At 42.3% G+C, this 16,208-nt stretch overlaps 1 protein-coding gene across 2 annotated transcripts; it reads right to left on the bottom strand.

Annotated features, from left to right (window-relative positions):
- Positions 1 to 1,709: 1,709 nt before the first annotated feature.
- On the bottom strand, positions 1,710 to 15,695 carry GRXCR2 (glutaredoxin and cysteine rich domain containing 2). 2 transcript variants are annotated; one of them, XM_037163342.2, is made up of 3 exons: positions 15,311 to 15,695; positions 9,368 to 9,595; positions 1,710 to 3,689 (listed from the first exon to the last, which is right to left on the bottom strand). In XM_037163342.2, the coding sequence occupies exons 1-3, from the start codon at positions 15,644 to 15,646 to the stop codon at positions 3,507 to 3,509; spliced, it is 747 nt and encodes a 248-aa protein (XP_037019237.1). In that variant the 5' UTR covers positions 15,647 to 15,695; the 3' UTR covers positions 1,710 to 3,506. The 2 variants fall into 2 exon arrangements, with proteins under 2 accessions (XP_037019237.1, XP_037019236.2); XM_037163341.2 differs by having other exon boundaries at positions 1,710 to 3,008.
- Positions 15,696 to 16,208: the final 513 nt, after the last annotated feature.

Below are 16,208 nucleotides of genomic sequence, written 5' to 3'. Positions count from 1 at the left end.
CTACTTTAAGTCTGTATACCCTTAAATAAATATTTTCTTTCCCTTTCACAAATCTCTGGCATTGAGAGATGTCTTTCCTATAGGGCGGTAGACATAACAAACCTGGGGGGTCCTTTCAGTATTAATATACCATCCTCAGTATGCCTCCCCTCTCTGTTCAGTAACAGTTTTTGGCGTCACTGGGTGGGCCAAATATTGCCCTCCCTGTGTGTGTATCTGTTCGGTAACATTAGGAGTACCAGTTGGCCAACCTTGCCCTAAACCTACCCCTGATACTATCCTAAATCTCTGACAATGTTCTTAAGATCACAATCAGGAAGTGAATATTTTAGTGCAAACTTATCTCCACTAGTAGGTAAAGAAATCAGATATGTTTGCAATATTTCTGGGTACAAAGGGCATTCTGAAGACCCCGTGGCTCTACCCTTAAAATATACCCACAATCCAACCAATTTTACCACTTCTCCTAGTACCACACTCGCAGCTGTCACAAGGATTTTTGCAGTGGGCTCTGAATGGGGCTCTCCTTCCACTTTTGTCCCATAGTGTCCTCTCTTATCACAGCAGCCAGGAGGGCTTGTTAGAACATAAATCAGATCGTGACCCTCCTCTGCTCAAAGCATTTTTTTCAATTGGCATCCAATTGGGAAACCAGAAATCACTCTAGATATTTCAAAGAGAGGGAATGTGTATTATAGAGAGTTAATCACAAAGGTTAGTGAGAGCATGAAGCCGCTACTACCCTTAGGCAGGAGGAGCCAGAAGGAAAACAGGAAAACCTACAGTCCAAGCCACTACTGTTGGAACTGACCTGCCTGTGCCAGCATTTCCAGCTGCTACTGCAGCTAATGCAGCTGTCACATGGGAAAGGTTGCCAGAATCCTCATCCTTAAAAAATAAAGACCTTTCCTCCCCCATCTGCCCCGCCAGCCAGTATGTCCCTGGTGGGAGGCAGAACACAAGAGGAAGATAGAATGCAAGGGAGTCTGGGAAATGTAGTTTATTTTTGAGTCTCCTGCCCCAGCAGTAGGAGGAGGGTATAGAAGGGGAGGGTGTGGGGTTGACAGAAAACAGACCCCATGGAGAAGCATCTTACTCACAGAAAAACCCAACTTCTTACAATGACTTCCAAGGAAGGCACCCCTCCCCCAAACATGTAAGCACCTTCTTTCTGACCTCATTCCAAGCCACACTGGCTTCTTTCCTCTCTTCAAACATGATGGGCCCTCCCCGCTAAGGGTCCAGCATCCACTGTGTCCTCTGCCTGGGACAATCTCACCCCAGACACTTTCACAACTCTCTCCCTCATCTCCTTTGGGCCTGTATTGAAAGGACACCTCCTCAATGATGCCTCCTTGAAACACTGATTTAAAATCTCAACCGCTTCCAACTCCCAACCCCTTTATTGCTTTATTTTTCATCACAGCATTTATCCTTTTCTAACATATTATACACTTCGCATGTAGTTTTATCATATTTACATATATTTTATCTGTACTGCATATTTTTAGTTTTCCTTCTCAGTATGTACATTTTTTTGTATCTTCAATATTCTTCAATAAATGTCTCTATTTTTTATATTACCCTCTGGACAGGCCTTGCATGTTCAATATTTCTCCCCATCAAAATGTAAGCTCTGTTGGGGGAAAGCTTTTTGCTACTGATATAGCCCCAGTGTTCCATAAATACTCATTGACTGAATAAATAAATGTCATCACTTGTAAATATATTTATTATGGGATGAAACATATTAAAGGCTCTTAGGGGCACAGGGGAAGGAAAAGAAACATTGCTACATCTTTTCCTCTTCTACCCCGACTCAGGCAATGTTAGGTGTCCCTTCTATGTGCTTGTAACACTCCCTGTAATTCCCCCATCCCAGACCTTGTCCCACTGTATCATAATTATGTATTTGCACTTCTGTCTTCTCCACCAAAACTGGAAGTCCCGTGAGAGAGCAGGGGCGGCTCCCGTCTGGGTCTTGCAGTACATCAGACACCGGGCAGGGCTGTCCTGTGCATCTTGTGGCAGGGGTCCAGAAGTACCTGTTGTCCAATGTTCCCACCAAAAAGCAGAAAAATACACTTAAAGGTCTCTCAATATTCTTCCTGCCTCTGATATTCTGGAAAGAGTTAAGAGTCAACAGCTGTGAGGAAACATAAACAGAGTCAGCAAACAGTTAAATACAGAAGCAAAGAGAGCCAGTAGCAGTTGTATTGTCTGGCAAGCCAAGCAAGGAGAGGCAACATTATCATGGCTTCGGAGAATATTTTAATCTTTTTATTAGAAGTATTTATATTCCCTGAAAAACATTCTACTGTGAGTTATTTTAAGAGCTGGATATTATCCTATAACAAACAAATCTTGATAAAATTGAGTTATGAAAATCCAAGTAATTATCACAGAAAAGCAATGTATCTCAATAGATAACAGATTTTACAGTTTTATTCTCAGGGCGAGTGGGTGTTAGAGTTACAAAGTTCATGAACAAAAGCAGTTTTCTAATTTTATAATCAACTTTGAGAGGACAGCATTGTCCTTAGTATGGGTAGTTATAGACAGTAGAAAGATAATTGCTAGAAATCAGCCTTGGTTGAGTTTTCTTTTAGAGGGTTCCAGTGGGTACCTAGAAAATATCCAGTCTTTTATGAGGAGACTGTGGCTCTATCTTACCCTCAAAGTTGATTTATTTATTTGGTAATAATTCAGGACTGGAAGAAGTAGTATCATGCACAAGTACTTAAGCACCAAATTTATCATAAAAAGCTTTGACTTGGCTTATATCCTCGATAGTTTAGAGGCATGAAGAAATGTCTTATCTTGTCCTAGGAAGGAGACTTGCTGTCATCCGCATGAATATTATCCAAGCACATCACACAGGAGGGACTGGAGACTTCGCAGGTAAGGCCTCCTCAGCAGGCCTGTCTTCCGCACAGAGCAGCACTTAGCTGCTGTTCTGTTTTCGCAGCCTGCCAGTGCAGTCGGGCGTTGAGCATCCCTTCCTTCTTCTGCTTAATTAAAAATTCAATTTGATCAATGACAATTTGAAATGCATTATAAGCAACAAGAATTTGGTTCATCAGAAATCTGGTTTGTTTTTTTTTATCCCTGTCTCACCGTCTAAGTTTGCAAAATAATTCCCAACCATAAAACGACTTCAGCCTGCTGCCTGAAGCTGACGTTTATCTGTTCGCTAGCACAAGGAGAACACTGAGCTAAGTCAAGGGAGATGCAAACACGTGTTCCTGGGAGGGTAATTTTAGAACCAGTTTCAAAGCTGACTCCAATAATTCAAAAGCGCCTCTGCCCCTTAGACCCACATGGAGATGTTACCAGCCTCTGAGATGTCATTGAGTAGTCAAGTGTTGTTGGTTTTTTCTTTTTGCCAGGAGTGGAAGAGATCACAGCTGCTGTGGCTTCCTTGCTGGGAGAAGAAGGGTGGGGGGCAGTTTATTAGAAATAACTCTAGAGAGGATGTGATAAAAGCAGGCATACAAAGCCCCAGGCTATTGATTGCAAATCTGGCAAGGCTGCAGGCCATTCTCATTGCAGGCAGGGCAGCGCAGGGCCCGGTAGGACTCCTTAAACCTGTTGGCCAGCATCGAAAACTTGCTGCCATGGCACAGAGAGCAGGTGGCACTGCCTGACCCTCGGCAGTGAAAACAGTTGTCATCTGGAAGCTCCCCTTCCTGCAAGAGATGGGTCAGGGTTTAGTTACAACAGCAGGTCAAGTTCATTGATTGCATGCAGGTCAAAAGAGCACTGGGCTACTGCAAAGGCTATGGCAAAAGAAGAGGAAAATGTTTCCCACAGATGCCAAGGAGGGAACTGGCCAGAGGCTTAGAACAATCACAACAATTTTATCAAAGTGGGTTTCCCTGGTGGACATCTCTAAGAGACCATCCCCTGCTACCATGCCTTGCATTTGCAACTTGACATTTTTCATTGCTCTTGTTGCCATGAGGGCAAAGACTTAGCTTTTCTCATTGCCAAATACCAAGAGTGAACATTTATAGCCTGCCTAGTAGGTGCCAGGCACTGTTCTAAGAGCTTTCTTTCATATATCAACCCATCTACTGCCCACAACATCCCATGAGGTAATAGAAGGATTATCATCCCTATGCTACAGATGAGAAAATGAGACCCTGAGAAGTTCCATTACTTGCCAGTTGTCACACAGCGTGGCAGAAAAAGAGGCAGGTTTTGCTCTGAGGCAGGCGAGCACCACAGTTTATGCTCCTGTGATTTCACACACAGCCCTCGTTGTAGTTGTCCAAAGTAGGTGCTCAGGAAAGATTGTTTTGTGTGACTGAGAGACCAAGTGGATGAATGAGTCAATGCTACAAACTGTGGGAGCTTAGCCCTGAATTCTTGCAATACTTTATCTTTGTTCTCTTTGAGAACTGTGATGAGGCCCCAAAATGATGGAGGCCTGCCTCTGACATCAATTCTGCACCTTGGGCAGTTTCCTTCACCCCTCTAAATCTCCATTTCTTTACCTGTGAAATGAGAGTAATGAAGCTTACCTCTGAGTAGCTGCAATAATAGATGGGAGAGTATATGAAAACATCATATTATCTGGCATATTAGGGGTTCCACATACGAGTTAGTTCACTTGGAAGCCTTGCTAATACATGTCCAGTCCTCTACTCTCACTTTCTGAAAAATGCCCCATCTCCTGTCACGCTCTCCTCTAAGTCATCTCCCGAAAATTGGCCATCTTTGCACTGCTGTGTAGAGACCATGCAGAGACCTATAACCTTCCAAGAAATAAGGAGCACTGCCAACTCTATACTAAGTGGATCAAGCACAAGGTCTTGTCCATTTCATCTTCAAATCCATCCCTTTTCCTCACCCCACAGCCACAGTCCTGGTCTGGACACCTACTGACTCTGGCAGGAACTCAGTGTGGATGCCTGCCTCTGGTTCTGTGGGCGGTTCTCCCCACTGACACCCATCTCATTAAGTGGCCTACAGATGTGATTGCCATTCAAGAAATCTTTTAATGAACATGTGCCGTCCAGATAAACTTCAGATCAAAACCTGGTCCCCTCAGTTGCTTTAAATGTTTTGTCACATCTTTCCCCAGGCTCTTAGCTCTCCCTCTAACTGGGCTCCAGGGACCTTTCCCTCCCCACCACCCAGCCAAGTCCTACAGTTCTCAAATGTTCGGGAGCCTTGCCCACCCACAAGCCTGGCCCAGGAGTCACACCCGCCTGCACTGCCCCCTGCAGGGCAGTCTCTGGCACTACCAAAAGCTCCTGTTGACTAGACAAGGAAGCTCTTGGAGCTGGCCCATCTCACATCACTCCCTGGATATCCAGTGCGGTGCCAGGAAAATATTTCACATATTTGCCAAAAGAATAAACAAAGAAAGAAATGATCTCTAGAGAACACTCTCTATTCTTAAATTCTAGGAAATACCAACACAGCTAGAATGTACTCGGTGGCTCAACCCAGCTAACACCGCTTTCTTTTATAACCTCATAATAAAAGTAATCTCTGAAAAGGGAGGCATTAGTTCTGAAAATAGCTCCATTGTGCTGTACAGTGCTTAAAATGGTGTTAAATTTTATTCATTCTAGATTTAGAGAAGGGAAGTGATTATCCAACCGACAAAAACCTAAATCCTGTCTCTGCACCCTTTTGTTAATATTTTATTGATTGTTGCCATACTTTCATATATTAACAGTGGAGGAATTTGTTTTCTTTTCTTAAAGTATTCAAGAGAAATACATTTGCCAAAATGTTCTTAAAGCAAATTGCCACAGACCATTTATCTGCCAAATCTACCCTTTATACTTGATCCCAGTGAGATTTTAATGCTACAAGCTAATGTTGTCAAAGAAGTACAGAAAAATCACAACATAATGCTCCACATGTGATCTGAAAATTAGTTTGTATAAAATGTTAGGTCAGATATTGAAAGATTAATAAAATGACCCAGTAAGCCTGCTATAGAGAACAAAACCAAATCATTAATCAAATTTTACCTGATGTGTTGTTGGAGATTTCACTGGAGTTTCTATTCTTACCTTAGGTTACCACCTTTTCCAACCACTCACCCTCAACATGCTTATTTAATTATTTAATGATTCATTAAATCAAGTATGCACTGAGCCGAGCCGCTACTCTACACAAGGCATGCAGGATATAAGCATCAGTCTTCCATTCTCATTATGTTTTAAATTCTTCTCAGAAACTATCCAGTAACAAGACTTAGAACATAGCTGTACAGCATAGCTTAAGTTCTAGAGCCAACAGACCTCCACAAACCACCTCCTACTGGCTCCACGCCAGTAGGGGAGCCTCAGCTTTATTGCAGACCCAAAAGCTTGAGTAGCCCTGAAGATGGTAACCAGCACCAATATGGAGACAGCTTAGCAAAGTGGTCACCACCATGAGATGGGTAGTCAGGTGGACCTGAGTCTGACTACTGCCTCTGACAACCTCTGGCAAGTTACTTAACTTCCCTGACCTTAATTTCCCCAGCCACAGAGGGAGACCACTGGTAATTTCCACCTCACAGAGTCTTTGCGAGCATGAAATGAACTATGGCATGGAAAGCATCAGGCATGATGCCCGGCTACTGTGGGCCCTCAATAGATGGTAGCTTTCACTACTGGTGTTTATTTTTTTATTGCTATTATTTCAAAGGCAAGAGCACATAAAGCGTAAAGGATGATAGATGGTCTCAAATCCACTGAACACAGGGGCAGGTCTTGCCCCTTCCATGTTTCATGGTGGCTCAATTCTGTTCTCCCTCTCCTTTTCTTCCATAGTTGTTACAGAGGCTAAGTATGGCCTGGCTTTCAGCCTCGCCCCACCTTTTTATCAAGGTCCCTGCCGCTGCCCTGTCCCACATAACACAGCAGGGAGCCTCCTGGTCAGAAGGGGCTCCTTGGTGTTCTTTGAACCTCTTTTCCAGAATAAGCTTGCCTGGACATTTACTGCATGAGGGAGTGGGTGAACAAATAGCAATTTAACACAGAGTCTAAAGGACAGGCAAGTGAAGTATCACCTTTCACAGCAATTTTCTGCTGCACGTCCCTGCCCTGGTTTATGACACTGCAGCTGAAAAACAGGGCTCTCTCCAAGTAGAATTTAAAGGTGGATTGTCCTATCAGGCCAGTTGTTGCTTTTCCATTCAGGACTGCTATGCGATCTGTACTTTAGCATTTCTGGCTCTCTTCTGAAAATCAATATTCCTACCAGTTATAACGTGGTGAGTTATAACGTGGTAAGAAAAGGGACCGAGTGAGTGAATGTTAATGTGGGGAGGGAGTGCTTGTGTGACAGTGTTGTCTGCTGACTGCTGCACTGCATTCCGAACAGTGCTGTCTAGGGCAGGCAGGGACGGAACCCTTCTGACCAGCTAGCACTTGGGTCCCAAACTCCAACATTCTTTCCACAAACATTTAATATTTACTGAGCACCTATCACATGCCAGGATCTGGTTTGGGAGGCAATGAAACTACTGTCTTATGCCCAACATAAACATGGCCCCTGCCCTCACAGAGAACTAAATCCTACATGTTGAGAACAAACTTTAACCAAATAACTGCATGAATAAATATAAGACTGCGACTGTGAGGAGTGCCGTGGGATACCCTGAGGGGTCCCTCCTTGGGAATTTTATCCTTGTGGAAGTTAAGGGAGGCCCCTCTGAGGAAGTGACACCTCAATGGAGACCTCAGGGGCTGAAGGACAGGCAGCACCAAATCTGCAGAACATTCCAGGCACAAGGAAGTTGCCTCTGGTGAGAAAAAGCCAAGAACACATGAGGGGCAGCTAGACAGGCAGTGCTCCTGGGGCTGAGAGACTGAGGAGAGATGTGTAAGAGATGAGACTGAACAGGTCAAGAGAAGCCAGGCTATGCAGTGTTTTGGAGAATAAGTGTGTTTTGGTTTTAGCCCAAGTGGAGAGAGGCCAGTGAAAGACTTTTGTGGGAATAAAGAAGATGAAGGGATGACACAGATTTGCATTTCAAAAATATCTTATCAAGGGTGAGATCCGGTGAGGAGACAAGAGTGGCTGTGAGCAGAACTTTTAACAAGAGCCTTTAGTGGGAGTCTGGTCATGACCCTCTTGTCCCTGTCCCCTGAACACTCCCAGGGTGGGGACATCACTCTAGTGCAGGAAAGCTCTTGGCCCATGTTGTCACATGAAAAAAATGGGAGGTGACAGTGTGCCCCACAGAAAGCTTCAAGTCCCAAAAGATGGAATCTAAAGAGAAAAAAAATCACTTCTGCTGCTATCCAAGCTTTTACTCTCTTAGTTTAATTTAATCACAATCGCTTTTCCCACCCCCAACCCCACACTGTGAACTAACAAATATTATCAGTCTTCCCCTCATCTGAGCGTGTCCGAGCAATGGTTTCCAAGGGGGAGAGTGTGTGCAGAGAAAAACATTGGAACTATTTATATTTTTATCTAAAGAAAGCAAGAAATTAAACTTTAATAATACTTTCAAAAGAAATTGCTATACGAATTTTTAATAAACTAGTTGACACTGGCACCTTCACTAAGACTGGCAATCATTAGAAAAATGTATCCAAGGGACCTTGGAATAAGCATGATGTACCTTGGCTGGTGTAGCTCAGTGGATTGAGTGCCAGCCTGCAAACAAAAAGGTGGTTGGTTCAATTCCATTCAGGGCTCATGCCTGGGGTGCTCACGCCAGGCCCCCAGGTGGGGGCACATGAAAGGCAACCAATGTTTCTCTACTCTCTTTCTTCCTCCCTTCCCCTCTCTCTGAAAAAAATAAATAAATAAAATCTTTTTTTTAAAAAAAGCATTATGTAAAGTGACCCCACTTCATGCAAAGTGACAATGGTGTCCTGGCTCATTCATTCACTTTCAGCATACTGCAGCATTTTGCAGTTTGCTTGTGCCTGGTCTTGTGGATTTACAAATGATACTGTTTAGTTTAACTAAACTTATCTCTACAAAAGCTAAAGACTCACAACTTTATTGGATTTCTTCAAGGAAACTGTGGATTGAGGATAACACCAATACTAGAAGCACCAGCAAACCCTTAAGAAAAGGACAGAGCTATTTTTTTCATCTCTAGAGCAAGATGTTTTCATTTCTAAGCCACACTGCAAAGTGAAAACAGTAGATACCTAATTAGATCTCAAAGAAGTCATTTAAAAATTAAAATTAGTTGTGTTTGAAATATGGACTTACGACTATGATTGCTAACAGTGTACCATTAAAATATAATAAAAGCATAACATCTTGAATATTTAGACATGGTAAGTAATCATATTTGAAGGTTCTTATGTAAGTAGTACACAACCAAGACAACTTGGAGACCACTGCAGCAGGGCCGCTCCAGGTGGGACAGTGCACCACTCAGACGCACCTGTGGGCACTGGTTGAGGGGGAATGCGCTTCCTGTCTCTGCCAGAGGCCCATCGTTATGGTTGCTGTTTCCATAGATTTCTTCTTTGCTCATCAGAGACTCTTCCTCAACCTCTCCTTCCTTCTGGAGAATTTTCCTCATGAAGTCTCTCTTGTCCATGGGGGTTCGAATGATTTTCAGGTTATTCGTGTAGATGATTATCTTTCCAAAATCTATAATAGGTGGGGACTAGAAAAATGGAGAATGAGCATGGAATCTCCACCAACAATCACCAAATAAATACAGGCCTGCAGAACCTATTCTCCATCCCAGAAAAAGAGAAAGGAGGAACTCCTGCTCTCCAGCCCTCGTGATGCCATCTCGCCACAATGCTACCATTCATTCCCCGTTTGTTTGCTTCCTCTGAAAACCATGACAGCCTTCTTCCTCCTCCTGCTGATGGTAAGCTGAACTGGTCACACAACTAAAGTGCGAGACTCTGCAGGACAGAGTCCAAGTGCATGTTTCAACCACAACCCACAGCATCTGATGCAGGGCCAGGCACAATGAGTGCTTAATAAATGGAAAGGAATGCTCTTCTTAAAATAAATATCAGTCCAGATTTTTTCTATGTATAAATAATAGCTATACTGGATACAATTTATTATTATTATTATTATTACTACTACTATTATTGTCTCAGGCATTATGTTAAGCATTTTACAAGCATTACCTTGCTTCTCCCCTGAACATCCCCATGAGGTAGATACTATGATTCCCACATTCTACAGATGGAGAGACCAGGTCTCAGTGGGGTTAAGTGCCTCTCAAGGTTACAAAGTTACTCAGAGTCTGTAGCTGGAATTCAAACCCAGCTCTGTCTCAGTCCATATTCTTAGCACCCATACTAAACTATTCACAAGCACTCCCTCCAATATAAGATCATTATATTTATTTACATATAAATATATATCATATATTTTGTTAATATATATTATTAACTTGTAACTTGTTTTTGTTATTCATCTATGAAAATTTCATGTCCATAGATATACTTAGGTAGCATCATTGTGTAGCTCACGTACCCTTGCATGAATTTCTCCAAGTTCCTTAATCATTTGCTGAGGAATAATTTGGACACCACTGCAATGCAGTAGAGAAGCCTGGGAGTCAGTATTCGGAGATTACTCAACTAAGAAGGCACATCCCTTCCCAGAGCTAGGAGAGCTCGCAGAAAAACAATGCGGGATTCCAATTCTCCTGCTCACCAATGATGAGACATAGGAGAGCCATTTGGCCTCTCAGAACCTCAGTTTGCTCACCTGTAAATGGGCTGCCATCTATCTCATATGCATTAACTACCACAAACTAATTATTAAAACATAGAAATACCTCTATACTGGGTGGTAAACAGGTGCTGTCCTGAGATTCCTGGGTGCTCTCCTGGTCCCCCGTCTCTCTTTAGGGAGCCTCCAACATCCCAAAAACCAGTGATGTAAAAATTAAGACTCAGGGCCTCAGATGTTAGGACTCTGCCCCAACACAGCTGGCTTCTGGGGCAATGAAGCAATTAAATATTTTGACTCTCATCCCTGTGACTCATTCTACCATCTTCCAGGTGTGGAGGTGCTATGAAGAATATATAAAGCTGGGTTTGCAAAAGCTGAAAATACCATGCAAAGGGTAGGCATTGTTACTGCTATTATTATTATTAAAAACTGGTCGTTTAGTAGTTAGAGCTTGCCCAATCGGGCTACACAACCAAATGCTTCCAGATGAAATATTCTGCCCTGGTTTTATAGACCCATGCCAACCAATCTAATTAGACCCTACACATAAGCAGTCTCAACCTGGCTGGAGTGGGACTGCAATATTCAGGTCCCTTTCCTTGAAACATCCATGGAGCTTCAACAATTATTTATGAAGCCTCAAGCTTCCTACATGGCCCTGTTTTCCCTCCCTCTCTTCTAGGGATCGTGTGGCAGCTTCCATTTCCTATAGTCTGATGCACGCTGGGTTCCTGTTTCACACTCTGGACTATCAGTTTCTGAACAGCAGAAGATAAAGATGGTGGCACTTTGGGAAGGTTCCATTTCCACTCTCACAGCTGAAGAGGTTCAGTTACTAGGGAGCACTTTTTTGGTTTGTTTCTATAGCTGGTTTCTTTTTTTTTTTTTCAAGTCAAAACTGTCAATAAACTTTAAAAAGTCTGCAGTCATCTGGTTCAGCCTTCTACCTTTTGGTATCTGAGATGCCCAGGAGAGTATAGTAAATTTATTTTTAATGTATTCCAAAGATGGATGGTCCCAAATCACCCTTCAGGTGTGTTTAAGTTTCAGTCACCCTGACAGCCAAGTTCTTCCTTGTGTCTAAGGAAACTCTCTGGGTGTAACTAAACTTCACCTTATCTGATTACAGGCTATTGCCTGTGAGGGACACCCTCTCTTACATTATATAGAGGGCCAGGATGGAGCCAGGAATTTTCTGTTTCCTTCCATGATGCCCAGAATGGTAACTTATGGGACTGAGCTTCATAAATGCCCTGATGTCAGTGACGACATGCCAACATTGCTCTCCAGCCACCGTGACACCCTTCCACTGCTCTGACTTAAAGCAGGAACACCTTACTGGGTACTAGGAACTCAGTGGGCTTTGGAGGCAGGCAGACTGGAGCTCAAGTTTTATTCCAATGTTATTTGACAGTTCTGTGAGGTTTGCAAGTTTCTGAACCCATATGAATTTTCGTTTTTCCAATTTGTAAAATTCTTTCTCATAGAAGTATTGTAAAGGTAAATTTACATATTTGGTATAAAGTGGCTGTTCAGTAAATGTTACTTTCTTCCTTTCCCTTCCAATTTTCAGAAAATTTATAAACTTCAGTCAGTCCTAATCCCTTAAAATATTTGATTGTTTATAACCACTTTCTCTATCCATCACATAAAAATTTTAAAATATTCAATATTTCTTTGATAAGAACCTGGTTGTTTTCACAATGGTAGGGGACACTTTCTGAGCATGTGCAAGGTGCCAGGCACACTGCTAAGTGCCTCTCGCGTGGTTCCTCTTTTTCATTACCACAATAATCTTTGTTAGCAGGTACTTTATTACCCTCACATGACAGACTGTGACATGGAAGCTCAGCAAGGTTAAGTGGCTGTGCAGGCTCACATGGGTAACTGAGTGGAATGGACAGAGCCCAGATTTAAGTGACATCAGAGCCCTTGTTTTAAAATATGTATATATATTATTTTTAATGAAATAAACTACTCAGAGAAAGACAAATACCATATGATCTCACTGAGGCATGGACACTTGGAACAGACTGACAGCTGTCAGTGGGGAGAGAGCTTAGGGGACTGGATGGAAGAAGGTGAAAGGATGAACCAAAGAACATACATGCGTGACCCATGGACACAGACAATAGGGTGGTGATGGCCAGAGGGAAGGCAAGGTGGGGGATGGATAGAGGTGGGCAACAGGGTGGGGGGATATGTGGACATCTATATTAGTGTCAATAATAAAGTTAAAAAATAAAATATATATATATTATTTTTAATGTGGTAAATATACATAACATAAAATTTACCATTTCAACCATTTCCAAGTGTATAGTTCACTGGCATTAAGTACTTCCACATCATTGTATAACTATCACCATCATCAATCTCCGGAACTTTTTCTTATTCCCAAACTGCAACTCTGTACCATTAAACAGTAATGCCCCTTTCTACTCTCCCCCAGCCCCTGGCAACCACCCTTCTACTTTCTGTCTCTATAAATCTGACTACTCACATAAGCGAAATTACACAATTGCCCTTTTGTGACTTGTTTCACTTAACATAATGCCTTCAGATTTCATCCATGTTGCAGCATTTGTCAAAATTTCCTTCCTTTTTAAGACTGAATAATGTTCCATTGTCTGTATATACAACATTGTGTTTGTCCATTCATCTACTGATGGACATTTGGGTTGTTTTCATCTTTAGGCAATTGTCAATAAAGCTGCTATACGCTAGATATACAGATACCTGTTCAATGTCAAAGCCTGTACTTTCAATTGTGCTTATAGCCAATTGTGTTGCCTCATAGCCAATATTTACTAGGGGTTATTTTACAGTTGGATTCGCTATTGAAAAATCATGACTTCCCAGCTCTCATTTCTTTATTTGTCATGAATACCACATTGGTGGCCTGTTTCAGTGGGTGCAGGTACGTGAATCCATCCCGACCATTCTCATATCTAGAGGCTGGCTGGATTGGGATGTGGCATTAGATCAGACAACAAAGAAATCAAGGATAATGGGACCAGGCAGGAATCTAACCCTGAAAGTGGCCTCTAGAGTTTAATGTTTCAATCAACTGTGCCATGCTGCCATGAACACTCGGTTTTCTGGTTGCATAAATCCATGCCTAATCATACCTTTACATGAGTGTCAAGCTTCACATATTCACTGATGAATGTCAAGCAGCTCTATATTACCTACTGTAGCATTGTACAAGATATTGTATAAACTACAACTTTGTAAATTCTAAATCTACAAGTAAGATTTAGATCAAAAGAGATATTGTAAGAACAAGAAAACTAAGTACCTAGGACATAAAAAGCCCTCAGTATATGGTAACTATTACTATTATCATCAACATCATTAGTAGTGATTTTATTCTCTAAAAAGGAATATTCCACAGGGCAAAAAGCATGGAGAATCAGAAGATCTGGGATCTTTCTGACTCTGCACCAATGAACCTGTTATATTGGATGAGTCCCTTAACAACTTGGCACTCAGTGTTCCTCATCTGCAAAATGGGAATGGTCATACTTGGCCTTTCTCCTCAAGTCCATGGTGAAGACCCATAGAGACAGTATGTGACAGTGCTTTGCAATGCATAAGCCACTCCAGTAAAGTGAAGGGCTGTTCTTTCCAGCCCCCTTTAATACCAAAAAACTGACATTATCTTTGATAAATGTGGACATGCCCATAATTATACTTTTATCAATGCTAGAAAGGCCAATACATTTGTCTGCTATAAATGTGTTATTTGTCGCCTTAGCAAACTACCAATAAAAATGATTACAGAGTAATTACCAGAATTTCACACTTTAAAGATGAGTACAAATCCTGGTGCGCTATTCATGAGTAACCTGGTATGTTACATAATTGTAGTTAATCTTAAAAAAAAAAACCACATGCACAGTCCCACTGGCAGAGAATATATACACATCTCCCACTGGCAGAGATTTTGGAAATCATTGACTACTTTTCCAGGCTCTTCTAACTTAAAAAAATCACGTATGGACTTTTGATTATTCATGGTACTGGAGAAGATAATTGAAATTCACAAATAAAATACCTATTTCAAATGAACTCGTGGCTCCAACTTCTTCCCTATCTAACATTTCCTCTGAGTGATTTGCTTTTCACCACCTCTTCCCAGGACTCCACCTTCCCGGTGTTCACGCTAATGAGCAATGCAAAGGCAAAACAAATAAACTGACAGACATTTTCTAAAGCAGGCAGCAAGTGGGAGATTGGGGTGGGGGGAAGATATGGATTAACTACAAGGGGAATAATTGCCTGGGGTAAAATGAGCACCTTCAAACACTTAGCTCTTTTGGAAACAAGTCAACCCATTGCTACGTAATTTTCTAAAACGACAGCCGGTGACCTAAAAACCACTGCACCGCTATTTAATTTACTTGCTGAGATAACCCCACCAAAAACCCAGTGACAATTTTTCACCCTGGATGGAATTTGAGCACTATCTATGCTTATTGGACTTTCCAATAAGTGGTCAAAAGCATGTTATTTTTGTCCCAGAAATATTACTCTAAGAGCAACTTCCATGTGGGGCACCTACAGCCCTCGCGGGTACCGGAGCGTGAGCATAATACAAAATTGAAACGTTCAGGTGTTTCTCTAAACGCACTTTAGTCTTTAAAGATTATACACCACGCACAATACCAACCTTATGGTCATTTGCCTTGTAATCGTTGAAGAAAGGCTGGCTGCCCGCCAGAGTGTAGGCATTGCCCTCTCTAAACACGCTGATCCTTTGAGCAGTCAGCTTGGGGGAATATGGTCGGGGTTTGGGGGCTTCCCCAGACCCGTAAACACCATCCATTGGTTCAAGGGACTCTTGGAGAAAACTGTGAGGATACTCCTCCTTTGGCAATTCTAATTCCTGCCCATCCTCAAAGACTTGCTTCAACACTCGGCCACTGTAGGAGGAGGAGATCTTAAATCGTACTTTCCGGGGTTTGCCGTCACTCTTCTGGTTCAGCTTCTTCTCAGAGTCCTCCATCAGCAGAAATTTCCCTCTGGGGTTTCCAGGCTCCAGTGTAGCCAGTGCAACCTGGAGCTCCGAGAAAAAGGCACTTTATTTTCCCTCCTCCTACATATAATTAATTCAAGTTGCTGCCGGGACGTGCTCAGTTTACCGCAACTGACACCCACACGTTAAATATTGATAGACCCGCATGCAAAGTCAGGCCATTGTGGGTTGATGAAGCGCAGTGAGCATGAGACAAAATTGGGTCCCTTCTGCATCCCAAACTCACCCAGAACTTCACCCCAACCCTCAATTTTCTTAACCCAAGTAGGTTTATTTAGACTGAACAATTTACTAGTTTGAGTAAGGACCAGTTACTCAACCAGTCAGCAAATGTCTTGTTATTCTTACCAACAACTCTGACCTAATAAGCATTTGCTAAGAGCCAGAGATTTTAACATGCATTACCTTACTTCGTCCTCCCAATAACCCTACAGTGAAAGTATTGTTGACCCTGATTTACAGAGTGAAAAGTGAGGCTCAGAGCAGTTTCCCCATTTATCTACTGTATTGTAGCTAAGGATTTAACAGAGTA

Source organism: Artibeus jamaicensis, unplaced genomic scaffold, assembly GCF_021234435.1.
Source record: "Artibeus jamaicensis isolate MK-2021 breed Jamaican fruit bat unplaced genomic scaffold, CSHL_Jam_final contig_456, whole genome shotgun sequence".
Taxonomy (NCBI): domain Eukaryota; kingdom Metazoa; phylum Chordata; class Mammalia; order Chiroptera; family Phyllostomidae; genus Artibeus; species Artibeus jamaicensis.
The sequence above is the reverse complement of the archived record's forward strand: the minus strand, read 5'-3'. Positions and strand labels throughout refer to the sequence as shown.